Genomic DNA, 26,839 nt, shown 5'->3' with positions numbered 1-26,839 from the left:
AATCAATATCAGAAAGAAAATAAAATTAAAATTGATGCCTCTAGCTCCAAGGCATTTAAAACTCACAAAGCAAAATTTTAAATGGAATGATCATCATTCCTTGTCGAATATTAGCATACCTGACTGTGACAAACCATGCTGATGTTCTGGGTTTGGTTCTAAAAAGACAATGTTTCAAAAGAAGCTCAAAAACATGCCGCATGTTGAAAAAACAGCCCGTTGGCATTAGAGTGTCTGGTGGCTGTTTGTTATTCCTTAGCTGTGTTTAAAGAACTACATAGTTCAACTTTCAACAGTGAGCAAGTAAAATATATGACGTAATGTATCAGTCTTAACATTGACAACGCCAATATCTACTTTTAGCTACCCAAAAAGTTTCCATTCATCAGGAATTAGTAAACTCCCTCATGTACTAATGGGAAGGATATGAGAAACTATTGGAAGAACCCCTTATGGACTTCCACAAGAAGCAGTGCATTTTTGAAAAATGTAAAAATGGTGATCAGAAAGAGATATATTGAGCTATTATCCCACATGAACATCAGTCCAATCCTCAAAAAGAGCCTGACATGACTGAATGTAAGTTATGTTGCTATCCATAATCCAAACCCTTACTTTGCTCCAGCTGAGTTTTTGCCATCAGTCTCACTGGATTCCTTTCTGCAAACCTTCTTAATAGTTACCTTAAACGGTATGGTCCTAAGAGAATCAGAAGATGTTAAGAAGAGGTAGCAAGAATACACAGAAGAACTATACAAAAAAGATCTTCATGACCCGGATAATCACAATGGTGTGATCACTCAACTAGAGCCAGACATCCTGGAATGTGAAGTCAAGTGGGCCTTAGGAAGCATCACTACAAACAAAGCTAGTGGAGGTGATGGAATTCCAGTGGCTCTATTTCAAATCCTAAGAGGATGCTGTGAAAGTGCTGCACTCAACATGCCAGCAAATTTGGAAAACTCAGCAGTGGCCACAGGACTGGAAAAGTCAGTTTTCATTCCGATGCCAAAGAAAGGCAATGCCAAAGAATGCTCAAACTACTGCACAATTGCACTCATCTCACACGCCAGTAAAGTAATCTTGGAGCTCAAAATTCTCCAAGCCAGGCTTCAACAGTACTGTGAACTTGTAGATGTTCAAGCTGGTTTTAGAAAATGCAGAGGACCCAGACATCAAATTGCCAACGTCCTCTGGATCATGGAAAAAACAAGAGAGTTTCAGAAAACATCTATTTCTGCTTTATTGTCTATGCCAAAGCCTTTGACTGTGTGGATCACAATAAACTGTGGAAAACTCTTCAGGAGATGGGAATACCAGACCACCTGGCCTGCCTCTTGAGAAATCTGTATGCAGGTCAGGAAGCAACAGTTAGAACCAGACGTGCAACAACTGACTGGATCCAAATTGGAAAAGGAGTACGTCAAGGCTGTATATTGCGATCCTGCTTATTTAACTTCTATGTAGAGTACATCATGAGAAATGCTGGGCTGGAAGAAACACAAGCTGGAATCAAGATTGCCAGTAGAGATATCAATAACCTCATATGCAGATGACACCACCCTTATGGCAGAAAGTGAAGAGGAGCTAAAAAGCCTCCTAATGAAAGTGAAAGAGGAGAGTGGAAAAGTTGGCTGAAAGGTCAACATTCAGAAAACGAAGATCATGGCATCTGGTCCCATCACTTCACGGCAAATAGATGGGGAAACAGTGGCAGACTTTATTTTGGGTGGCTCGAAAATCACTGCAGATGGTGACTGCAGCCATGAAGTTAAAAGATGCTTACTCTTTGGAAGATGTGTTATGACCAACCTAGACACCATATTAAAAAGCAGAGACATTAGTTTGCCAACAAAGGTCCGTCTAGTCAAGGCTATGATTTTTCCAGTGGTCATGTATGGATGTGAGAGTTGGACTATAATGAAAGCTGAGCACCGAAGAATTGATGCTTTTGAACTGTGGTGTTATAGAAGACTCTTGAGAGTCCCTTGGACTGCAAGGAGTTCCAACAAGTCCATCTTAAAGGAAATCAGTCCTGAATCTTTATTGGAAGGACCGATGTTGAAGCTGAAACTCCAATAATTTGGCCACCTGATGCTAAGAACTGATGCATTTGAAAAGACCCTGATGTTGGGAAAGATTGAGGGCAGGAGGAGAAGGGGATGACAGAGGATGAGGTGATTGGATGGCATCACCGACTCAATGGACATGAGTGAGTGAACTCCAGGAGTTGGTGATGGACAGGGAGGCCTTGCGTGCAGCATTGTATGGTTTCACAGAGAGTCGGACATGACTGAGCAACTGAACTAAACTGAACTGAATGCTCTGCTAGAGATAATCCCCCCTTATCAGTCCACAATAGTATTTCATTTTCTCCTGTTTCCCAATGCCATTTTATGTCATTTCTTGAGTTTACTACCTAGTAACGTACTGTACTACATTACCTGACCTCGTCAAAGACGTGATTATAGTGGGTCATTCTTTAGCCGCTCACTGTTCACAGGGTTCAGGGTGTGTGTGCTGTGTGTGTCTGCAGCTGACCCATGAGTGTTCTCTGGTTTGACACTATCCTGTTGGCTTCACACTGACATCACTTAGAAATGTAGATGATTTAACTGGACCCAGAAGTTAGTAACTGTTTCTAAGCACTTAGCCTAATTTTCTTCTCTTGGTCTCTGTCCTTCGGAAAACATATTGCTTCCCTTCTTTTCAGTGTTTCCACTAGCTGATGATCCAGTGGCTATGCTAAGTCTTCCTTGAGACTTGACTTTACATCTTGAGGACCCTGCCGAATCCCACCGACAAAAGACCTTCTTCTTTTCTGCTTTCAACCTGCTCTTTCAAAGTCATCTTCTCCATAGAAGAATAATCAGAGAGAGAGTGAATGCCACCCAATCATCCTTATCTCAGGACCCAGATGGCTTATAGTTTACTGGGCACGTATGATGTATTGGGCTCTCAGTCAAGCAATTTTACACACATTTTCTTATTTAATTCTTAGAGAAACACTGTGAGATAGGTACAATGAGCCTCATTTTAAAATTAGGAGATGGAGACCCTTTGGAGAACTCGGGGTTCAATCGACTCAGGGTCAGCACCTGGGACAGGGCCAAGCTCAGGGCTGAGTCCAGCCAGGTTTGACCCTAAATAAGCCCCCCCTCACCACTGCACTGCTGGATCCCTTTAACCTGGCCCACCATTTCGTGGTCACATTCATCACTTATGTGTTTTGCTAGAATGCTTTAATTTCTTTAATCTACAGTATTATTATTTTGCAACATTCCAGAAGCGAGAATTCCTCTAGAGGAGAGAGACTTTGTCTATTTTGCTTCCATTTCTAGGTTTTTGGGAGTTTCCCTGCAGTAGTCAGTCCCATTAAGTAGAGCTGCATCATAACAGTGACTCCAAAGAAAAACCGTTTTAAAACATGAACAAACCTCTTGTTGTTGTTTTGACGGTTGTATGCTCAGGAGCGAGTGACGTTGCACTAGGAATGGCACTGGTTGCAGAAGTCTCAGCTGTACAAAAGAGAAGTTGAGAAAGGGATTAAGGTTGAGGTAATGAGTGGACCACAGAGCACGTCACACAAGAAAAATTCACCCCACATCTCTCCCAGTGGCAGCTCCAGAATTTTCATGTGGCAGGGCCTTACAGGTGAAGAAGGTGAGCCTTGACTTCCCCATCTGTATAATGATAATACCTACTTCAAAATGTCATTGAGAGGACCAAGTTGGTTTAATATCTAATTTGTGTGCCTTCACACACACTCATCAGTTAGTATAGTGTGTACTTGGTGGCTCAGTCGTGTCTGACTTTGTGACTCGTGGAATGTAGTGCATGAGGCTCTTCTGTCCATGGGATTTTCCAGGCAAGATTGCTGGAGTGAGTTGCCATTTCCTTCTCCAGGGAATCTTCTCCACCCAGGGTCTGAATTTGCATCTCCTGCATTGCAGGCGGATTCTTGACCACTGAGCCTACTGGGAAGTCCCCAGGTAGTATAGTACAGGCATGTAATGAACATTACGTTTAAACCGGCTATTAGTATTATCCTTATAAATGGGGACTTGAAGCTGCTTTTGCATAGCATTTTACATGACTTTGGAAAACTGCCCATGAAAAGAAAGATGGAGACTCATGACAATTATACAGAGACTAATGTTCTGCTCCATGCCTCCCTGCCTCCATCTCTCAGGGACAATCCTACGTTCCCAGTAAAAATGAAAACAAAGACACCATTGAATTTAGTTTTCTTCTAGCTAAATAGTGGGTGAGGCAATACAAAAACCATCCATCATCCCACTACCCAATGACAGACATTTAAACATCTTGGTATACAGCTCTCTGAACTTTTAGCTATTGTGTCTAAATATGGAATAACAGTGCTTAAAGGTATATAAATATGTAAACAGCATTTTTAAAATATATATTCCCTGAGCATATGCCCAGTATTTTGAATCCTCCTCTATTACAAGATTTCTAACTGCTGCATTCTGTGCCATTGTCTGAATATTGTACTTTATCAATCTCTGTGCATTTATGGTGTTTTTCCTCTTATGAAATTTGATACCTCTCTGATAAACATCAGTGCACTGAACTTTGTGATTTGTCTCTGCTCATTCTTTTAGGACACTGTGTAAAGGAACCAGTGCTCAGGTGTGATGCTGTGGGGCTGGAACGACCTCACTTCTCAGGACAGCATCACCTTGGCTCCTCAGCTAAATGTGCATGGATTCCTGGAGAATCCGTAAGGAACAGAAAATGTCGTTGGCACTTCTGCCCAGTCTATGTAAGGACAGATTTCCAAGGCTTTCCTCTTTCTACCAGCTGCCAGCTACTCAGTTCACCCTCAAATAATTCAGACAAGATTCATTGCCCCTAAACTAAGGTCCATCTAGTCAAGGCTATGGTTGTTCCTGTGGTCATGTATGGATGTGAGAGTTGGACTGTGAAGAAGGCTGAGCGCTGAAGAATTTGTGCTTTTGAACTGTGGTGTTGGAGAAGACTCTTGAGAGTCCCTTGGACTGCAAGGAGATCCAACCAGTCCATTCTGAAGGAGATCAGTCCTGGGACTTATTTGGAAGGAATGATACTAAAGCTGAAGCTCCAGTACTTTGGCCACCTCATGCAAAGAGTTGACTCATTGGAAAAGACTCTGATGCTTGGGAGGGATTGGGGGTAGGAGGAGAAGGGGACGACAGAGGATGAGATGGCTGGATGGCATCACTGACTTGATGTACGTGAGTCTGAGTGAACTCTGGGAGCTGGTGATGGACAGTGAGGCCTGGCGTGCTGCATTTCATGGGGTCGCAAAGAGTCGGATATGACTGAGCGACTGAATTGAAATGAACTGAAACTAAACTATCTTCTCCCCTCTTATAAACCCTATTTCCACCTTGTTCCTTACTTGTCCTACTACCTGATTCATTGTTGTGGTTGTTGAGTGGCTCAGTTGTGTTCAACTCTTCTGCAACCACATGGACTCCAGCCTGCCAGGCTCCCCTGTCCATGGAATTTCCCAAGTAAGAATACTGGAGGGGGTTGCCATTTCCTTCTCCAGGAAATCTTCTCAACCCAGGGTCTGAATTTGCATCTCCTGCATTGTAGGCAGACTCTTGACCACTGAGCCACCTGTGAAGCCCCACCCAATTCATTACATGTATATAAACAATTGTCACACAAATTAGGTATATGGTGTGACAAATGACTAGTATCTCTAAGTTATCCTTCATCATTCAGATGCAAAGCTGTAAAATATAATGTAAGGACAACTGATTTTCTCAATTGAAATATAGTTGATTTACTATAATTCAAAAATAATTCAGTTATACACACACACACACACACACACATATGCAATTTTCAGGTTCTTTTCCATTAAAGTTATTACCAAATATTGAATATAGTCTCCTGTGCTATACAACAGGTCCTTGTTGTTTATGTATTTGACATATACCAGTGTGCATCTGTGAAGAACAACTGTTTTTAAACAATAACTAGACCATAGGAATGTTGAGGTTCAGCAACTATTGAGATTAAAATTATGGAAAGAAAGATTTTCAATAGGAATCAATGAAAGTATGTCAAAATAAAAAAGAATAGCTAATGAACAGAAATGATCTCTGTTAGTTAATGTTACTTCTTCCTTTACACCTTTCAGTTCATTCACATTTAGGGCACGCATTTATAACCCGTGGATACCAGTGAGCTTTTCTGAAACAAGCTTCCCTGAGCTCCTAGATCCCAGGCCTGGCGCATTTTGAATCTCTTCCACACTAGAACAGGGCTCTGTACATAGAGGGTATTCAGTGAAATACTAGCAGTTATAAATGTTTGGCCAATTTCCTTTCTTTTTTAAAAAGATCTTCTCATTTTCTTGAGATGTAATTCACATACAGCAACGAACTGTTTGACCAGGTTCTTATGGAGAGACAGGTGGGTGAGTGATGAAGGAAACAAGCCGCATGCAAACGGGCATGCGCGGAATGCGTGTAAGCGTGGAAACCCGCCTCCAAGCAGACTGACACAATATTTTTGATGTTTCAATAACAAGCACACAATTTTACAACTAGAAGAAAAAAAAATCCCAAAGTAAAAAACAAAATAAAACCACACCAAATTGAAAGTTTTTAAGTAGTGCACGCGTGCTAAGTCACTTCAGTTGTGTCGACTGTTTGCGAACCTACCGACTGTAGTCCACCTCTGCCCGTGGCATTCTTCAGGCAAGAATACTGGAATGGCTTGCCATTTCCTCCTCCAGGGGATCTTCCTGACTCAGGAATTGAACCCTCATCTCTTGTCTCTTGCCTTGGCAGGAGAGTTCTTTGCCACTAGTGCCACCTGGGCGGCTAAAAGTTTACCTGAAGCCATCAAGAGTTTTGACTGAGTGCAAAGATTGCGCTACCCCAGGCTTTCTGCCTGTCTGAGTCAGGAGTTTCAGTGGTTAGTTAGGGAGGTGTGCTCAGTCTATGGACGGTGCCCCCTCCTCCTTATGAACACCTCCAAGACCCTGCATGCCCCAGCCCCTGCCTGCCTCCCCATCAGTGCTTGCAACTTCACTCTCCTTTGGGCTCTAGGCATCTGGGCAGCTCTTGGTTCCTCAAATGCAGCATACTCTGCTCCATGCCCACACCTTTGTACCTAGTCTTCTCTTTGCCTGAAGTATCCTCCTGTGGTCCCCTTCTTGGCTGGCTATCCATTTCTCAGGTCCCAGTTCAAGGCCATTTTTATTGGGAGGTCTTCTCTGACCTCCCCTACTTCGGTTTAGGCTAAAAACTCCACAAGATCCCAGTGCTTGGCATAGTGGGGTAAAGCGAAATGAAATCTTGTGATTGACTGTTTAGAATCCAGATGTGTTTCATAGGCCTTGATGGTGTGGAGGAAAGAAATTGCCTGCCATGCAAGTGAACAAAGGGTGTTGCGGACACCATGCTTTCAGCCATTGTACCACTGCAGACTGCAGACCCTGAGGGGATTCAGGATGCAGAGAAGCAGGCTACTGGCTCTAGACGGTTAACGTGTATATCAAAGGAATGATTGTAGTAAGCCCGGACTCTTGCATCTTCCCATAGAGGAAAAGCCCTAAATTTATTAACTCGAAATGTCTGGCTTTCTTTAATTGAAAGCAATCTTTTGATTTTCTGACTACTTGACTTCTGCCTAAGGTACTTCATTATTCTGAAATCGTAGACATTTGCATTTCTGAGACAGTAATATTCATTACAAACAATTGTTCATTAACTGGATTCTAGGAATTTTCTCTTCAAAACAATTACCTGAGAGTATACTATCATGTATTAATTATTATGTGTAGAGGAATAACACAAAGATCAGAAACATTGCCAAGCTTGCCTAAGATCACGAAGCTGAGAAATGGTGGAGGTGAAGTTTGAATTCCCACCTATTTGACTGCAGAACTGTGTGCCAAGCTCTGTCATAATCTATGCAAAATAAAAAGGTTGAGAGCCCCACATAAGTGTCATTGAAAGATGAAATTCTCACCAGTGATGCCACTAGCTCTCAAGTAAGCCTTCCCTTCTAGCAAATCAAGCCTAACTGAAAAAGATGTAAAAATAATAATTTATGTTGTGCGGAAGCTGAGGATGGGAGGGCTATTCCCTTAACATACAGGAGTAGAATGACCTCCATGTCAGATCCAGTTTATGGAAGAACAGGTATTTCTGGTTGGTAATAACCTGAAATCTCATTTTTTTTTCCTGCTAAGCATCTTCCAGTCCAGTTACTCTTGCTTACCATGAATCCTCAGAGCTAAAGATTTCACGTACTTTAAATGGGCCAGCTTTATTTTAAGATATTGGCATTTGTGTAGCTAAACTCCCTATACTTATTAGATGTGGGATTAAGGAAGTTAGACTAGATGAGAAAAACTCTTAAGAAAAAGTGAAAACGTTATCCCAAACTTCTCACAGCACTGATGCTTCTCATCACTGGCTGGACGATAATGAATGGGAAAATAGAAACTAGATCAGCATGGTCCCTCTTGATGTTGTGTATTAGAATCATCTGTCGACTCAGACATTGGAGTCTAATGCACTGCCTGCAGCAAGAATACGGCTCCAGACTAGATAAACATGTAGAAACTTCATTTTCCTAATCATTAAGATCTTTTCTTGCATTTTCAAAGGTTCTAATAGTAGTAGTCCCCAATCTTTCAGGCACCAGGGACCCGTTTCATGAAAGACAATTTTCCCATGGACGAATATTGGGAGAAGAGGGTTTGGGGATGAATCAACCACATTACACTCATTGTGCACTTTGTCTCTACTATGACTACACCGTGATTAACCTTTCTGCTAATGATAGTCTCCATTTGCCCCGCAGATCATCAGCCATTAGATTCTCATAAGGAGCACACACCTGGGTGCCTTCCATGCGCAGTTCACAGCAGGGTCCAGGCTCCTGTGAGAATCTAAAGCCGCTGCTGTTCCTACATGAGGTGGAGCTCAGGTGGCGCTGTGAGCGATGGGAGTGGCTGTAAATACAGACGATGCTTTGCTCACTCCTGCTATGTGGCCCGGTTCCTGTCAAGGGTTGGGGACCCCTGTCTCACATCACCCTTTTCTTGTGTTGAATAGATTTATAAAGCAATTGGATATTAGCCTGATTTGCTGAGAAGCGTTGGATATGACTCAGCAACTGAGCATCTCTCCTGGTCAGACATAGTGCCATTGCCATGGACCATCTTCCCAGTGGCCTTCAGCAGACTTGCCATGCTCACCTATGTGCTCTGGGTTTATTTTCTCTCCTTTTGACTTTAAATATCATCATGACTGCGAAATAAGTAGCAATATCAAAGGGAGAGCCCTAGAGGAAAGGGTCACTTAGCCCAAATAAAAATGAGCAAAAGTTTACCATCCTAGTCATAAAATAGGGTTCACTCAGTTCAGTTCAGTCACTCAGTCGTTTCTGACTCTTTGTGACCCCATGAATTGCAGCATGCCAGGCCTCCCTGTCCTTCACCAACTCCTGGAGTTCACCCAAACCCACACCCATCGAGTCGGTGATGCCATCCAGCCATCTCATCTCTGTCATCCCCTTTTCCTCCTGCCCCCAATCCCTCCCAGCATCAGGGTCTTTTCCAATGAGTCAACTCTTCACATCAGGTGGCCAAAGTACTGGAGTTTCAGCTTTAGCATCATTCCCTCCAAAGAAATCCCAGGGCTGATCTCCTTCAGAATGGACTGGTTGGATCTCCTTGCAGTCCAAGGGACTGTCAAGAGTCTTCTCCAACACCACAGTTCAAAAGCATCAATTCTTCGGCGCTCAGCCTTCTTCACAGTCCAACTCTCACATCAATACATGACTACTGTAAAAACCATAGCCTTGACTTGACGGACCTTTTTTGGCAAAGTAATATGTCTGCTTTTTAATATGCCATCTAGGTTGGTCATAATTTTCCTTCCAAGGAAAAGCGTCTTTTAATTTCATGGTTGCAGTCACCATCTGCAGTGAAAAAGAAGACAGACTACAAGCCTTTACACAGGCTCCACTTTAGGGGAAGCATGAGTAGACATTAAGTGACAATGTTGCAAGAGTACGGAAGAGCCAGGACTTCCCTGACAGCTCAGTGGTTAAGACTCTTCACTTTCAATGCAGGAGGCGTGAGTTTGACCCTTGGTCTAGGAATTAGGATTCCACATGCTAAATGGTGTAACCAAAAAATGAAAAAAAAAAGTTAAAAAGGAAGAAAAGAGTAAGATAGGGCCAAATTCAGAATATCAATGATGATGATGAATAAGCAGTTTCATGTGTGGATTAAGTGCACAGTCTAGAGCCTGAATGCCTGGTTTGAAACTAATTTCACTAGTTATTAGCTGAGACTTTGGGCAACAGACTTACTCTGTACTTTCGTTTCATAGCATATACAATGAGAATAATAATTGTTAATCATATAGAATTACTGGCTAGTTAAATGAATAGGTATATACATATATACTTATATAAACGTTTACACAAATAGAGAAATTGGTCTTACAACTCGTATGGAATCTGTAGGTACCCCAAATAGCCAAAATCATCTTGAAAAAGTACAGAGCTGGATGACTTACATTTCATCATTTCAAAACTTACCACAGAGCAATGGTAGTCAAGAGGGTATGGTGCTGCCCTGAGGATCAGTGGGATAGAACTGAGAGTCTAGAAATGAACTCCTATACCTGTGGTAATTGGCTTTCATCAAGGCTATTAAGACCGTTAAGTGAGGAAAGAATAGTCTGGTGAAAATATCAAGGAAGACAAGGCTCTAGACACACTGAGGTCGCAACTCTCCTCCTTCACTATACTGGAGGTTGGTATGGTGCTTGGAAACCAGGAAAAGAATGTATAGTGTTTTGTGGCTTGGGCTTTTAGTATTTTTGCAGTCAATTACTCTTCTGCGACAGACATGGTCAGAACATTGCCCGACTCCCAAGATGTGGTAGAAGTCTCTCCGTGAATAAGGCTCCCTAAGATTCTATACGCTGCCGCTTTCCCACTGCTGTTAGCAAGTAGAGTGTGGCCGCTGGGGATTGTGGATGAGTTACTATATCATAAAAGAAACAAGTTCTGCCAAAAAAACAGAAAATGGGCCTTTTCCAAAGAAGACATATATATGGCCAAGGGACACATGAAAGGATGTTCAACACAGCTAATCATCAGAGAAATGCAAATCAAAGCCACACTGAGATATTACCTCACATCTGTCAGGATGACATCAAAAAAATCTACAAAAGTTGGCGAGGATGTGGAGAAACCAGAATCCTTGTATACTGCTGGTGAGAATGAACATTGGTGCAGCCATAATGGAAAATACTATGGAAATTGCTCCAAAAATTAAAAATAGAGCTACCATGGGATCCAGCAATTCCATTCCTTGGTATATACGCATAGAAAACGAAAACACTAATTCCAAAACATATATGAACCCCAATGTTCATAGCAGCATTGTTTACAATAGCCTAGGTATGAAAGCAATCGAAGAGTCCATCAATAAACAAGAGGATAGAGAAGATGTATAACACACACAGAGACACACACACACAGAGACACAAACACACACAGACAGAGACACACACAGATACACACAGACACACAGACACACAGACACACACAGACACACAGACACACAGACACAGGGATATTATTCAGCTACAAAAAAGAATGAAACTCTGCCATTTTCAGCAACATGGATGGGTCTAAATGATGTTATGCTTAGTGAAATACGTCAGAGAAAGAAATATTTTATATCACTTATATGTGGAATCCAAAAAATATCATAAATGACTATAAAAAATCAAATAGATTCACAGATACAGAGAAGAAACTAGTGGTTACCAGTAGCAAGTGGGGGGTAGGAAGGGCAAAGTAGGGATAAGGGATTAAGAGGTATGAACTATTATGCATAAAATAAATAAGCTAGAACAATATACTGTAGAGAACAAGGAATATAGTCAATATTTCATAAAACTTTAAATGCAGCATAGTGAAAGTGAAGTCGCTCAGTCGTGTCCGACTCTTTGCGACCCCATGGACTGTAGCCCATCAGGCTTCTCCGTCCATGGGATTTTCCAGGCAAAAATACTGGAGTGGGTTACCATTTCCTTCTCCAGGGGATCTTCCCGATCCAGGGATCAAACCCTCCCACATTGGAGGCAGACGCTTTAACCTCTGAGCCACCAGGGAAGCCCTAAATGCAGCATAATCAATTTTTATTGATTATCAAATGCAGCATCATCAATAAAAACACTGAATCTCTATGTTGCACACTTGAAACTAATAGACCACTGTAAATCAATTCTATTTCAACTAAGAGAAACAGAAAGTGGGAAAATATTAACCTTGGGGTATCTCATATGTCTACTGTCAGTTCTTGCTCTTTTCTCTATCAGATCCCAGAATCAGCTTCAGTATGTGTCACAACCAAGTTTATTTGAGCAGTAATAAGGACAATGAAATGAGTATACTGATATCTAGGTTTTTCCCTATTAACGTTCACTGGCATTGCTTAATGACAGAGACAGCTTACAAAGCAGAGGTTGTATGTGTTTGCTTTAACTTGAAAAATTGTAAAACTTTTCCTAATTATATTTTATGATTCTTTCTCAGAGAATTTAGAAAGTATTAAAAAGCATTACTTTGCCAACAAAGGTCTGTCTAGTCAAGGCTATGGTTTTTCCCGTAGTATGACTACTGGATGTGAGAGTTGGACTGTGAAGAAAGCTGAGCACCAAAGAATTGATGCTTTTGAACTGTGGTGTTGCAGAAGACTCTTGAGAGTCCCTTGGACTGCAAGGAGATCCAAGCAGTCCATCCTAAAGGAGTTCAGTCCTGGGTGTTAACTGGAAGGACTGGTGCTGACGCTGAAACTCCAATACTTTGGCCATCTCATGTGAAGAGTTGACTCATTGGAAAAGACTCTGATGCTGGGAAGGATTGGGGGCAGGAGGAGAAGGGGACGACAGGGGATGAGATAGCTGGATGGCATCACCGACTCGATGGACATGAGTTTGGGTAGGCTCCAGGAGTTGGTGATGGACAGGGAGGACTAGCGTGCTGCGATTCATGGGGTCGCAAAGAGTCGGACACGACTGAAAGACTGAACTGAACTGAACTGAAAAAGCAGAAAAAAAGTACCCCATTACAATAGCCAGAGTTAACCTTGAAATGTTTCTTTTCAGTGTTGTTGCTTTAGTTTGACTCATGTATCATAGAAAACCACACAGATAGGTGCTTATTAAATACACAGATATGATACTAATGGCTGGAAATCTATTACCCACCTCCTTTGGTTGGTAACTTACCTGGTGAATCCAGAGTGCCACTTGTCCCTGAAGTCTGTGTTGCAACAGGTTTTGTAAAAATATAACCTATAAAGACATTTGGGAAAATTAACTAAAATGTGCTTCCCCAGTAGGTTCATGGATGTTAGCAGTCATCCTCTAGAGACCAAAGTCCAGAGAAATTCATCACAGGAATGTTAAATCCAACTTCCCAATTTGAAACCAGTGCACATTGATTTTGAGATACTGGGCCTCCTTCCCCTTCTTAGGAATCCTTCTCCAGGAGTTCAGAGTGAGAGTGTTCATTTCTTTCAAAAAACCCAACTTCACACCAAGCTAGAGATCCATAGATCTGGAAACTAGCCAATGGATCATCTCAGGCTGACCTTTGAGGCATCACTGAAGTTTAGAGATGAAAACCATTTGAGATGCCATCTAGTCTGTGTTTTATTTGATAGGCAGGATGAAAATGGGACCCATGCGAGTCAATCAGGTCTCAACACTTGAGCTAATCTGCAACAAAATTCTGATCGCTTGTTGTTTCTGCAACTATTATAAACTGAGTGCCTACTACATGCCTAGCAGGCTTCCCTGGTGGCTCAGATGGTAAAGAATCTGCCTGCAATACAGGAGATGCAGGTTCAATCCCTGGGTCAGGAAGATGTCATGGAGAAGGGAATGGCAACATACTCCAGTATTCTTGCCTGGAATATTACATCAACAGAGGAGTCTGGTGGGCTACAGGTCATGGGGTCACAAAGAGTAGGATGAAACTGAGAGACTAAGCACATGTGCATGCCTAGCAGAGTTGGGGAGACAAAAATGAAGACACAGATTTGGCTTTTAAGAAATTTAGAGTGCAGTGGTCCCTGAATCCCAGTTCAGACTCAGTCCTGTAACAATTAAATTGAGAGAAAAATTCTCCCCGAGGTTACTGAAAGCAAAGGAGAAGCCTTGCTTCTTTGCTGAGTCATTGTAACGGTGTGCCTGCAGGCGTGTGTGGTGAGGTGCACACAGAAAACCAAGGCCTGTGGACCCAGAGCTCTCTCCAAGTGCCGTTTAGCATCAGGACCCTAATCTCAAACCAGAGCTTTGGCTTTTCCTTAAACACACTCTGTCTTCTTCTGTCACAGAATTTTCGTCCTTCATTTCCCTTCTACCTCCACCACCCTTTGCCAGATTTTGCAAGTTTGGCCTCTTCTCATTGTTCAGCTTTCATCAAAATGTCACCAACTCAGAGAAAAAGGTCCTGCTACCCTTCTCTATGTTGGCCTCTCCATTATGTTCATCAGCTTCCTTGGTTTATTTCTGGGTGCTATTTTTCATTCTTTTTTGTTTCAGTACTTGTTTTGCTGAATGTCATGTTCCCTCCCTCTACCTGCCCCCACCCGCCCTGAACATGAACTCAGGAGCTCATTCATGTCCCTGTCGTGGCCTTGGTATAGGGTGCCTCATGCACAGTTACTGAAAACAGAAATGAGTGATGGAATTCAGGGATTGGGCATCAAATCATCTAGAAAAACTTACGTTCCTCCAGGGGAATCTTCCCGACCCAGAGATCAAACCCATGCCTCTCACGTCTCTTGCTCTGGCACGTGGATCCTTACCACTGGTGCCACCAGCGTGGGTGCGAAGTCGCTTCAGTCGAGTCCAACTCTTTGCAACACTGTGGACACCAGGCTTCTCTGTCCATGGGATTCTCCAGGCCAGAATACTGGAGTGGGCTCCCATATCCTTCTCCAGGAAGATAACTCTGCTAGTCTTCTGTTTTCCTGGAATTTCCCCCTTCTCCTTCGCTTCTCAGAAGTCACCATCCTATACCCAGGCTTGTTTCCTAGTTTATAATTGTTCTCATAGCTAAATACCTATTCACTACAGCCAGACGCTGGAGTAAGGACATTACGGTAATTACTTTGTTTAGTCTTTAGGCGACTACTCGTTGGCTGCAGTAGGCAGGTACCAATATTTTCTGGGTTTTACAGACAAGAACACTGAGGTTGAGGATGGAAAGTAACTTGCCTTATTGCTCCCTGGCCTTCAGATGTGAAGCCAGGTTTGAAACTAGTTCTTCCCTATGTGTGCTTTAACCACTACACACTTTATCCCCTAGTGCAGGGTCAGGCAAAACGTTTGTTCAGATTTTTCCATAACATCTTATGAACGAGTGATTTTTTTAGCCAACCTAATATCTAAGAAATTCCTGAATCCCTCCTCCAATTCCTAGAGTGCTCAGTTGATTCTTGAAACTCTCTGTAATTCAAATTACAACCACATCTGAGGAAGCTAAACACATTTCAAATAAATGCCTGCTCCTTATCTAGGTGCCAGGCACTAGTATTTCTAACACATAAAAACTGTATTTGAGAAGAACTTTTAATCCTGACACTCTCAGGAAGGGGCCAAAAATAATGCTAATTTGATACTACTTCATAATACGCCTCTGTTACTTTTTATTTTAATGAATTGATTTCCATTTCTGCCTAAACCACATAATCCCTCAGCCAATAAGAGTCCTTTCTTTCTTTCTTTCTTTCTTTCTTTTTTTTCCCTGTATCACTTCTCAGCAAGGGACCACAAAGTGGAAAATAATGACCCCCCACCCCCCACCCACTGCCGCTACCATGGATTCAGGGTTCATATGTGGCTTGTGATTATTTGACAGGAGAAAGAAGAAATTATAACTTTTGGGAAAACTTTTTGAAAAATAAAGAACATAGACCTACCATCACCTTCATTAATGACTCTTTAATTTAGAAATTAAACTCATGAAAATGCCAATAAAGCAACACGTTCTTTCACAGAGACTTGTTTTGCAGAGTATTTGATTACAGTGTTTCAGGACTGGCTAGGCTTACAAATGAACCGCAGGCCTCTCAAGGTGATCCAGCCGTGGGTAACTTCCCCCACCTTAACAACCCACTCTCAATAAAAAGTCCATCTACCAGGCTGGGCTGGGGTCCTGGGGGCTCAGTGGCAAAGAATCTACCTGCCAATGCAGGAGATGTGGGTTTCACCCCTGGGGCGGGATGATCTCCTGGAGAAGGGAATGGCAACCCACTCCCGTATTCCTGCCTGGGAAATCCCATGGACAGAGGAGCCTGGCGGGCTACAGTCCACAGGGTCACAAAGAGTCAGATGCGACTGAGTGACTAAACAACAAGATGGGGTCTGAATACTACTCATTCAGTCTTTCAGTTAAGTCAGACAGGACTAAAATGAGATGGTTTTTCTTCTCTCTATAATCCTATGTCCCATATAACAGAATCCTGCTAAAAAAAAAAATTCCACCTACCTGACAATAGTAATACAAAGATCATTTTTCGGTCCATCCTGAGATCATAAGCTGGGCTTCCCAAGGTCAGTGCAAGAAAACCGCCAAGGATGACTAATGTGACATCTGTGGCCTCAGCCCACACACTGTTATCTTTCAGGCTCACATTCTCTAGGCATCAGTTGATAGGCTGGGTGGCATTTTTAAATGATGCAAAATTGTACATTGTTTGTCCATGAAGATATGTGGGTATCTGCTTAATCAGGATTATTAAAGCCTTCAGTTGAGTCTCCACTTCAGGGAACTGGCAGATATCTGTTAAAATTACTTTGCATAAACTCAGTGCGCAGTTCAAGGTAATAGCAGTCAGGAGCCACCCCATTGGACAAATGAGAATGAGACTGTGAAGGCCTGAAATTGGGCTTCCCGATGGCTCAGCTGGTAGAGAATCTGCCTGCAATGCAGGAGACCCCAGTTGGTTCCCCTAGAGAGGGACAGGCTACCCACTCCAGTATTCTTGGGCTTCCCTGGGGGCTCAGATGGTAAACAATCCTCCTGCAATGCCAGAGACTTGGGTTCGGTTCCTGGGTCGGGAAGATCCCCTGGAGGAGGGAATGGCAGCCCACTCCAGTATTTTTGCCTGGAGAACCCCATGGGCACAGGAGCCTGGTGGGCTACCGTCCATGAGGTCACAGAGAGTTGGACACGACTGAGCGACTAAGCACACACACAGGCCTGAGACTGAGGGCCTGAGTCAGGCTGAGGTCACCAGGACAACTCTGTTTATATGTGGAGATTCTCGTGGGTCACAGAGAAAACGGCTTCCTACATGAAAGAAGTATGTTTGAGAACTCGAGTTACTATTAGAGCGCTCTGAGGTTTGAAAACCTCTCTAGCTCATGGCAAGTCATACAGCAATGTAATAATACATGAGATGCAAGAAATCTCTAATTCAGAATAGAATTTGAATGAAACAGCCAGGGCCTACATGGAACTGGTGAGATGATTTCTCTCCAAACATGCCTCATTACGGAGGCATAGGGTGGATAATTAGGAGATTGGAATTGACATATAACCAACGGGAACCTACTGGATAGCTCGGAGAACTCTACTCAGTGCTCTAAATGGGAAGGAATATTCAAAAAAGAGGGGATATATGTACTGTATAGCTGATTCACTTTACTGTATAGTGGAGACTAACACAGTCTTATGAAACAATTATGTGGTGATGGTGGAGTCACTTAGTCATGTTCAATTTTTTGTGACCGTATGGACTTAGCCCACCAGGCTCCTCTGTTCAGGGGATTATCCCAGCAAGAAGACTGGGATGGGTTGCCGTTTCCTCCTCCTATAGTTGATTCATTTTAGTGGAGACTAGCAGCCACGAAATTAAAAGACGCTTACTCCTTGGAAGGAAAGTTCTGACCAACCTGGACACCATATTAAAAAGCAGAGACATTGCCAACAAAGGTCAGTCTAGTCAAGGCTGTGGTTTTTCCAGTGGTCATGTATGGATGTGAGAGTTGGACTGTGAAGAAAGCTGAGCACCAAAGAATTGATGCTTTTGAACTGTGGTGTTGGAGAAGATTCTTGAGAGTCCCTTGGACTTCAAGGAGATCCAACCAGTCCATCCTAAAGGAAATCTGTCCTAGGTGTTCACTGGAAGGACTGATGCTGAAGCTGAAACTCCACCACTTTGGCCACCTCATGCGAAGAGTTGACTCATTGGAAAAGATCCTGATGCTGGGAGAGATTGGGGGCAGCAGGAGAAGGGGATGACAGAGGATGAGATGGCTGGATGGCATCACCGACTAGATGGACATGAGTTTGAGTGAACTCCGGGAGTTGGTAATGGACAGGGAGGCCTGTCATGCTGTGATTCATGGGGTTTCATATTCGGACACAACTAAGCAAATGAACTAAACTGAACTGAACACAATATTATGAAAAAAAATGACACTCCAGTAAAAATTAATTTTAAAAAATCTAAGCCATGTTAGACATGTGTCAATCTCAAATAAACAAAAGGAAGCATAAACGAATGAATGAGGAGACAATAAATGTGAACACTCAGAATCAAAAAGGACGACCCAAAGAACTCGTTGCAACGCAGAGTAAAATGAGACGTATGGTATTCTAACAGCAACAACATGAACTGGATCTGAGACAGCCCCAAAGCAGCTGTTTGGATGCTCCATCACAAACGTCTCACTTCCTCTAGGACTCGTGGGAGTCCTTCCTGCTTGACTCAGAGCATGAATTTGCTGGGTCAGCAACTTGTTAAATACAGTCTATGCCTATTTTCACCCACATATTTTTCTTTTTCCTTTTTGGCTGTGCTGGGTCTTCGTTGCCATGTGGGCTTTCCTCTGGTTGTGGAGAGTGGGGGCTGCTCTCCAGCTGTGGTGCTTGGACTCCCCGTGCAGAGACTTCCCTTGTGGTGAAGCCTGGGCTCTAGGGCGCACGGGCTCAGTAGCTGTGGCTCCTGGGCTCTGGGCACACGGGCTCAGTAGCTGTGGCTCCTGGGCTCTGGGCACACGGGCTCAGTAGCTGTGGCTCCTGGGCTCTGGGCACACGGGCTCAGTAGCTGTGGCTCCTGGGCTCTGGGCACACGGGCTCAGTAGCTGTGGCTCCTGGGCTCTACAGCACAGGCTCAATAGTTGTGGCAGACAGGCTTAGTTGTTCCATGGGATGCGGGATCTTCCCAGATCAGGATCAAACCTGTGTCTTCTGCACTGGCAGGAGAATGTTTTACCACTGAGCCACCAGGGTAGTCCCATATACGGTTTTTTGTAAATACAAATTTATTTATTTTAATTGGAGGCTAATTACTTTATAATATTGTATTGGTTTTGCCATACATCTACATGAATCTGCCACGGGTGTACACCTATTCCCTATCCTGAACCTCCCACCCACCTCCCGCCCCATCCCATCCCTCTGGGTCATCCCAGTGCATCAGCCCCAAGTACCCTGTATCATGCATCAAAACTAGTCTGGCGATGCATTTCACATATGATAATAGACATGTTTCAATGCCATTCTCCCAAATCATCCCACCCTCGCCCTCTCCCACAGAGTCCAAAAGACTGTTCTATACATCTGCGTCTCTTTTGCTATCTCTCACACAGGGTTATCGGCACATGTGGTTTTAAAGAAAACTATTTATGAAACTGATATTTGCAGCTTCAGGAAGTGGAGCCACCGCGAACAATATATTTACTGGGGAAAAGATGGAGATAGATATCTGTTGACATCCCAAGCTCCCTGAAATTGGGGGATAGAGGGGATATTGAGAGGCAGACATGGAGGAGGCTGAGGGGCACAAAGGGGCACCTGAGGACCAGTGCAAAGTCTGAAAGCCCCAGAATCCTGGAGCCTCTCTGAAGGCCCCACTGATGCCCATGAGACAACTGCAGCAAGGTTTACAAATAAATCCAGTATAACCAATCTTCAGGAAACCAAAAACTTGCTTAAACTCACTACTTGCTGCTGGGGTAATACCAGGTTGGGCTGCAGAACTTTTTCTCAACAGATAACCAAGTCAAAGAGACCTGAGAGGGAATTAATATGAGCAATAAAGATTATTTTAGATAGACATTTGCAAGAGGAGAGCAATTAACATGAGCCTTAAAATGCTTATTTCCTTTTGAACATGGGTATATAAATGAGTACCTATCCTCACAAGAAACTAGTAAACAGCTATTAAAATCATGTTTTCAAAATAGTTGATATGGAGACTCAGGATAAAATAGAGAAGTGGAAAACAGCAACCTCAAAAACTGTATACACAGAAATAAAATCTTGCTTGATTCTTTTCTGCTTGATGCTGTGTGGAAAGTATATCACCACACAGCATTTATAAAAAAAAAAAAGCAGGCAAAATCAGGGTAATATCACTTTGTCTTTTTACAGGGGAAATTAGAGTTGAGTTCAGTTGCTCAGTTGTGTCCGACTCTTTGCGATCCCATGAACCGCAGCACGCCTGGTCTTCCTGTCCATCATCAACTCCCAGAGTCCACCCAAACCCATGTCCATTGAGTCGATGATGCCATCGGACCATCTCGTCCTCTGTCGTCCCCTTCTTCTCCTGCCGACAATCTTTCCCAACATCAGGGTCTTTTCCAATGAGTCAGTTCTTCTCATCAGGTAGCCAAAGTATTGGAGTTCCAGCTTCAGCATCAGTCTTTCTGATGAATATTCAGGACTGATCTCCTTTAGGATGAACTGGTTGGATCTCTTTGCAGCCCAAGGGACTCTCCAGAGTCTTCTCCAACACCACAGTTCAAAAGCATCAATTCTTCAGCGCTCAGCTTTCTTCACTGTTCAACTCTCACATCCATACATGACTACTGGAAAAAACCATAGCCTTGACTAGACAGATCTTTGTTGGCAAAGTAATGTCTCTGCTTTTTAACATGGTGTCTAGGTTGGTCATAGCTTTCCATTCAGGAGAAAGTGTCTTTTAATTTCATGGCTGCAGTCACCATCTGCAGTGATTTTGGAGCCCAGAGAAATAAAGTTTCCACTGTTTCCCCATCTATCTGCCATGGAGTGATGGGACCGGATGCCATGATCTTAGTTTTCTGAATGTTGAGCTTTAAGCCAACTTTTCATTCTCCTCTTTCACTTTCACCAAGAAGCTCTTGGTTCTTCACTTTCTACCATAAGGGTGGTGTCATCTGCATATCTGAGGTTATTGATATTTCTCCTGGCAATCTTGATTCCAGCTTGTGCTTCCTCCAGGCCAGCGTTTCTCATGATGTACTGTGCATATAAGTAAAATCATCAGGGTGACAATATACGGACAATTAGTCAATCTGATCACATGGACCACAGCCTTGTCTAACTCGATGAAAATAGCCTTGACGTATGGGGTCACCCAAGACAGACGGGTCATGGTAGAGAGGTCTGACAGAGTGTGGTCCACTGGAGAAGGGAATGGAAAACCACCTCAGTATTCTTGCCTTGAGAACCCCATGAACAGGGGAAAGTGACAGTCCTCAAATACAGTGCTGGGAAGGCAGCTCCCAACTGGTAGCACAGGGTCTAAAACACATCTGGACTAAGACAGGAAGGATCTGTATTTATTCTGGATGTGCCCACAGTAGGTTAGAGAGCTGAAGACATATAACATAAAATAAAAATGATGATCAGATTATATACTGCTGTTTCTAAATTGTTTAAGGAAAGTGGAAGTGCCTATTTTGATTTTGAAAAGAGCATATTGAATTACCTTTTACAATTTCTGTGACTGAAATCAGTAACACTCTGGTTTTTAAAATTAGCTAGTGGTTCCCAGTGGGGAGAGGGAAGAGGGAAAGGTAATATGGGGGTAGGAGAATAAAGGGTACAAGCTGTCATGTGTAAAATGAGCTGTAGGGATATATTATTGTGCAGGGCTTCCCTGCTGGCTCAGACAGTAAAGTATCTGCCTCTAGTGCGGGAGACCTGGGTTTGACTTCTGAGTTGGAAAGATCCCCTGTAGAAGGGAATGGCCACCCCCTGCAGTATTCTGGCCTGGAAAATCCCATGGACAGAGGAACCCGGCAGACTACAGTCCATGGTGTCACAAAGAGTCAGACACGACTGAACAACTAAGGACAGCACATATAGTGTACAGCACACAGGGAATATGGCCGTATTTTATAACAACCTTAAATGGAGTATAACTTTTAAAGTTGTGAATCATTATATTCCACACCTAGAACAAATAATAATGTACAGTGACTATACTTCAATTAAATTTTTTTTAATCAGAAAGAAAATCAAAATCAGAAAGAAAATAAAATTAAAATTGGTGCCTCTAGCTCCAAGGCATGTAAAACTCGCAAAGCAAAATTTTAAACGGAATCATCATCATTCCTGGTCGAATATTAGCATACCTGACTGCGACAAACCATGCTGATGTTCTGGGTTTGGTTCTAAAAAGACAATGTTTCAAAAGAAGCTCAAAAACATGCAGTTGTTTAAAAAAACACCCCTTTGGCATTAGAGTGTCTGGTGGCTGTTTGTTATTCCTTAGCTGTGTTTAAAGAACTACATAGTTCAACTTTCAACAGTGAGCAAGTAAAATATATGACGTAATGTGTCAGTCTTAACATTGATAATCCCAATATCTACTTTCAGCTACCTAACAAGTTTCCATTCATCAGGAATTAGTAAACTCCCTCATGTACTAAAGGGAAGGATATGAGAAACTATTGGCAGAACCACTTATGGACTTCCAGAAGAAGCAGTGCATTTTTGAAAAATGTAAAAATGATGATCAGAAAGAGATATATTGAGCTATTATCCTACATGAACATCAGTCCAGTCCTCAAAAGAGCTGGATATGACTGAATGTAAGTCATGTTGCTATCCATTTTCCACCATCAGAATCCAAACCCTTACTTTGCCCCAGCTGAGTTTTTGCCATCAGTCTCACTGGATTCCTTTCTGCAAACGTTCTTAATGTAGTTACCTTAAATGGTATGGTCCTAAGAGAATCAGAAGATATTAAGAAGAGGTGGCAAGAATACACAGAAGAACTATACAAAAAAGATCTTCATGACCCAGATAATCACAATGGTGTGATCACTCAACTAGAGCCAGACATCCTGGAATGTGAAGTCAGTGGGCCTTAGGAAGCATCATTACAAACAAAGCTAGTGGAGGTGATGGAATTCCAGTTGCTCTATTTCAAATCCTAAAAGAGGATGCTGTGAAAGTGCTGCACTCAACATGCCAGCAAATTTGGAAAACTCTGCAGTGGCCACAGGATGGGAAAAGGTCCGTTTTCATTCCGATGCCAAAGAAAGGTAATGCCAAAGAATGCTCAGACTACTGCACAATTGCACTCATCTCACACGCCAGTAAAGTAATCTTGGAGCTCAAAATTCTCCAAGCCAGGCTTCAACAGTACTGTGAACTTGTAGATGTTCAAGCTGGTTTTAGAAAAGGCAGAGGACCCAGACATCAAATTGCCAACGTCCTCTGGATCATGGAAAAAGCAAGAGAGTTTCAGAAACACATCTATTTCTGCTTTAGTGACTATGCCAAAGCCTTTGACTGTGTGGATTACAATAAACTGTGGAAAACTCTTCAGGAGATGGGAATACCAGACCACCTGGCCCGCCTCTTGATAAATCTGTATGCAGGTCAGGAAGCAACAGTTAGAACTAGACGTGCAACAACGGACTGGATCCAAATTCGAAAAGGAGTATGTCAAGGCTGTATATTGTGATCCTGCTTATTTAACTTCTATGTAGAGTACATCATGAGAAATGCTGGGCTGGAAGAAACACAAGCTGGAATCAAGATTGCCAGTAGAGATATCAATAACCTCATATGCAGATGACACCACCCTTATGGCAGAAAGTGAAGAGGAGCTAAAAAGCCTCCTAATGAAAGTGAAAGAGGAGAGTGAAAAAGTTGGCTGAAAGGTCAACATTCAGAAAACGAAGATCATGGCATCTGGTCCCATCACTTCACGGCAAATAGATGGGGAAACAGTGGCAGACTTTATTTTGGGTGGCTCGAAAATCACTGCAGATGGTGACTGCAGCCATGAAGTTAAAAGATGCTTGCTCTTTGGAAGATTCGTTATGAGCAACCTAGACACCATATTAAAAAGCAGAGACATTACATTGCCAACAAAGGTCCGTCTAGTCAAGGCTATGTTTTCTCCAGTGGTCATGTATGGACGTGAGAGTTGGACTATAATGAAAGCTGAGCAGCGAAGAATTGATGCTTTTGAACTGTGGTGTTGGAGAAGACTCTTGAGTGTCCCTTGGACTGCAAGGAGTTCCAACAAGTCCATCCTAAAGGAAATCAGTCCTGAATCTTTATTGGAAGGACTGATGTTGAAGCTGAAACTCCAAAAATTTGGCCACCTGATGCTAAGAACTGATGCATTTGAAAAGACCCTGATGTTGGGAAAGATTGAGGGCAGGAGGAGAAGGGGATGACAGAGGATGAGGTGATTGGATGGCATCACCGACTCAATGGACGTGAGTGAGTGAACTCCAGGAGTTGGTGATGGACAGGGAGGCCTTGCGTGCAGCATTGTATGGTTTCACAAAGAGTCGGACATGACTGAGCAACTGAACTGAACTGAAACTGAATGTTCTGCTAGAGATAATCCCCCCTTATCAGTCCACAATAGTATTTCATTTTCTCCTGTTTCCCAATGCCATTTTATGTCATTTCTTGAGTTTACTACTAGTAACGTACTGCACTACATTACCTGACCTCGTCAAAGACGTGATTATAGTGGGTCGTTCTTTAGCCGCTCACTGTTCACAGGGTTCAGGGTGTGTGTGCTGTGTGTATCTGCAGCTGACCCATGAGTGTTCTCTGGTTTGACACTATCCTGTTGGCTTCACACTGACATCACTTTGAAATGTCGATGATTTAACTGGACCCAGAAGTTAGTAACTGGTTCTAAGCACTTAGCCTAATTTTCTTCTCTTGGTCTCTGTCCTTCGGAAAACATATTGCTTCCCTTCTTTTCAGTGTTTCCACTAGCTGATGATCCAGTGGCTATGCTAAGTCTTCCTTGAGACTTGACTTTACATCTTGAGGACCCTGCCGAATCCCACCGACAAAAGACCTTCTTTTCTGCTTTCAACCTGCTCTTTCAAAGTCATCTTCTCCATAGAAGAATAATCAGAGAGAGACTGAATGCCACCTGATCATCCTTATCTCAGGCCCCAGATGGCTTATAGTTTACTGGGCACGTATGATGTATTGGGCTCTCAGTCAAGCAATTTTACACACATTTTCTTATTTAATTCTTAGAGAAACACTGTGAGATAGGTATAATGAGCCCCATTTTAAAATTTGGAGATGGAGACCCTTTGGAGAACTCGGGGTTCAATCGACTCAGGGTCAGCACCTGGGACAGGGCCAAGCTCAGGGCTGAGTCCAGCCAGGTTTGACCCTAAATAAGCACCCCCTCACCACTGCACTGCTGGATCCCTTTAACCTGGCCCACCATTTCGTGGTCACATTCATCACTTATGTGTTTTGCTAGAATGCTTTAATTTCTTTAATCTACAGTATTATTGTTTTGCAACATTCCAGAAGCGAGAATTCCTCTAGAGGAGAGAGACTTTGTCTATTTTGCTTCCATTTCTAGGTTTTTGGGAGTTTCCCTGCAGTAGTCAGTCCCATTAAGTAGAGCTGCATCACAACAGTGACTCCAAAGAAAAACCGTTTTCTTGAACATGAACAAACCTCTTGTTGTTGTTTTGACGGTTGTATGCTCAGGAGCGAGTGACGTTGCACTAGGAATGGCACTGGTTGCAGAAGTCTCAGCTGTACAAAAGAGAAGTTGAGAAAGGGATTAAGGTTGAGGTAATGAGTGGACCACAGAGCATGTCACACAAGACAAATTCACCCCACATCTCTCCCAGTGGCAGCTCCAGAATTTTCATGTGGCAGGGCCTTACAGGTGAAGAAGGTGAGCCTTGACTTCCCCATCTGTATAATGATAATACCTACTTCAACATGTCATTGAGAGGACCATGTTGGTTTAATATCTAATTTGTGTGCCTTCACACACACTCATCAGTTAGTATAGTGTGTACTTGGTCGCTCAGTCGTGTCTGACTTTGTGACTCGTGGAATGTAGTGCACGAGGCTCTTCTGTCCATGGGATTTTCCAGGCAAGATTGCTGGAGTGAGTTGCCATTTCCTTCTCCAGGGAATCTTCTCCACCCAGGGTCTGAATTTGCATCTCCTGCATTGCAGGCGGATTCTTGGCCACTGAGCCACCTGCGAAGTCCCCAGGTAGTATAGTACAGGCATGTAATGAACATTATGTTCAAACCGGCTATTAGTATTGTCCTTATAAATGGGGACTTGAAGCTGCTTTTGCATAGCCTTTTACATAACTTTGGAAAACTGCCCATGAAAAGAAAGATGGAGACTCATGACTCCAAAGACTAATGTTCTGCTCCATGCCTCCCTACCTCCATCTCTCAGGGACAATCCTATGTCCCCAGTAAAAATGAAAACAAAGACACCATTGAATTTAGTTTTCTTCTAGCTAGATAGTGGGTGAGGCAATACAAAAACCATCCATCATCCCACTACCCAATAACAGACATTTAAACATCTTGGTATACACGTCTCTGAACTTTTAGCTATTGTGTCTAAATATAACACTCTTGACCACTGAGCCACCTGCGAAGCCCCACCCAATTCATTACATGTATATAAACAATTGTCACACAAATTAGGTATATGGTGTGACAAATGACTAGTATCTCTAACTTATCCTTCATCATTCAGATGCAAAGCTGTAAAA

At 42.9% G+C, this 26,839-nt stretch overlaps 1 protein-coding gene across 14 annotated transcripts in view; it reads right to left on the bottom strand.

The window, feature by feature from the left end:
- The window catches only part of LOC121816918 (mucin-2-like), a 131,246-nt gene that overhangs the window by 40,291 nt on the left and 64,116 nt on the right, over window positions 1-26,839 (bottom strand). For 10 of the 14 annotated variants that reach the window (XM_042234307.2, XM_042234308.2, XM_042234310.2 and 7 more), the window contains 3 exons: window positions 25,765-25,845; window positions 13,296-13,361; window positions 3,438-3,518 (listed from right to left, as the gene is read on the bottom strand). In XM_042234307.2, coding sequence (XP_042090241.1) covers window positions 3,438-3,518; window positions 13,296-13,361; window positions 25,765-25,845 — 228 coding nt within the window. The remainder of the gene's footprint in view (window positions 1-3,437; window positions 3,519-13,295; window positions 13,362-25,764; window positions 25,846-26,839) is intronic. The other 4 variants (XM_042234312.2, XM_060400986.1, XM_042234313.2 and 1 more) reach the window with 2 other exon arrangements.

This window comes from Ovis aries, chromosome 17 (assembly GCF_016772045.2).
Source record: "Ovis aries strain OAR_USU_Benz2616 breed Rambouillet chromosome 17, ARS-UI_Ramb_v3.0, whole genome shotgun sequence".
Taxonomy (NCBI): Eukaryota; Metazoa; Chordata; class Mammalia; order Artiodactyla; family Bovidae; genus Ovis; species Ovis aries.
This window is presented reverse-complemented; position numbering and strand designations above follow the sequence as displayed.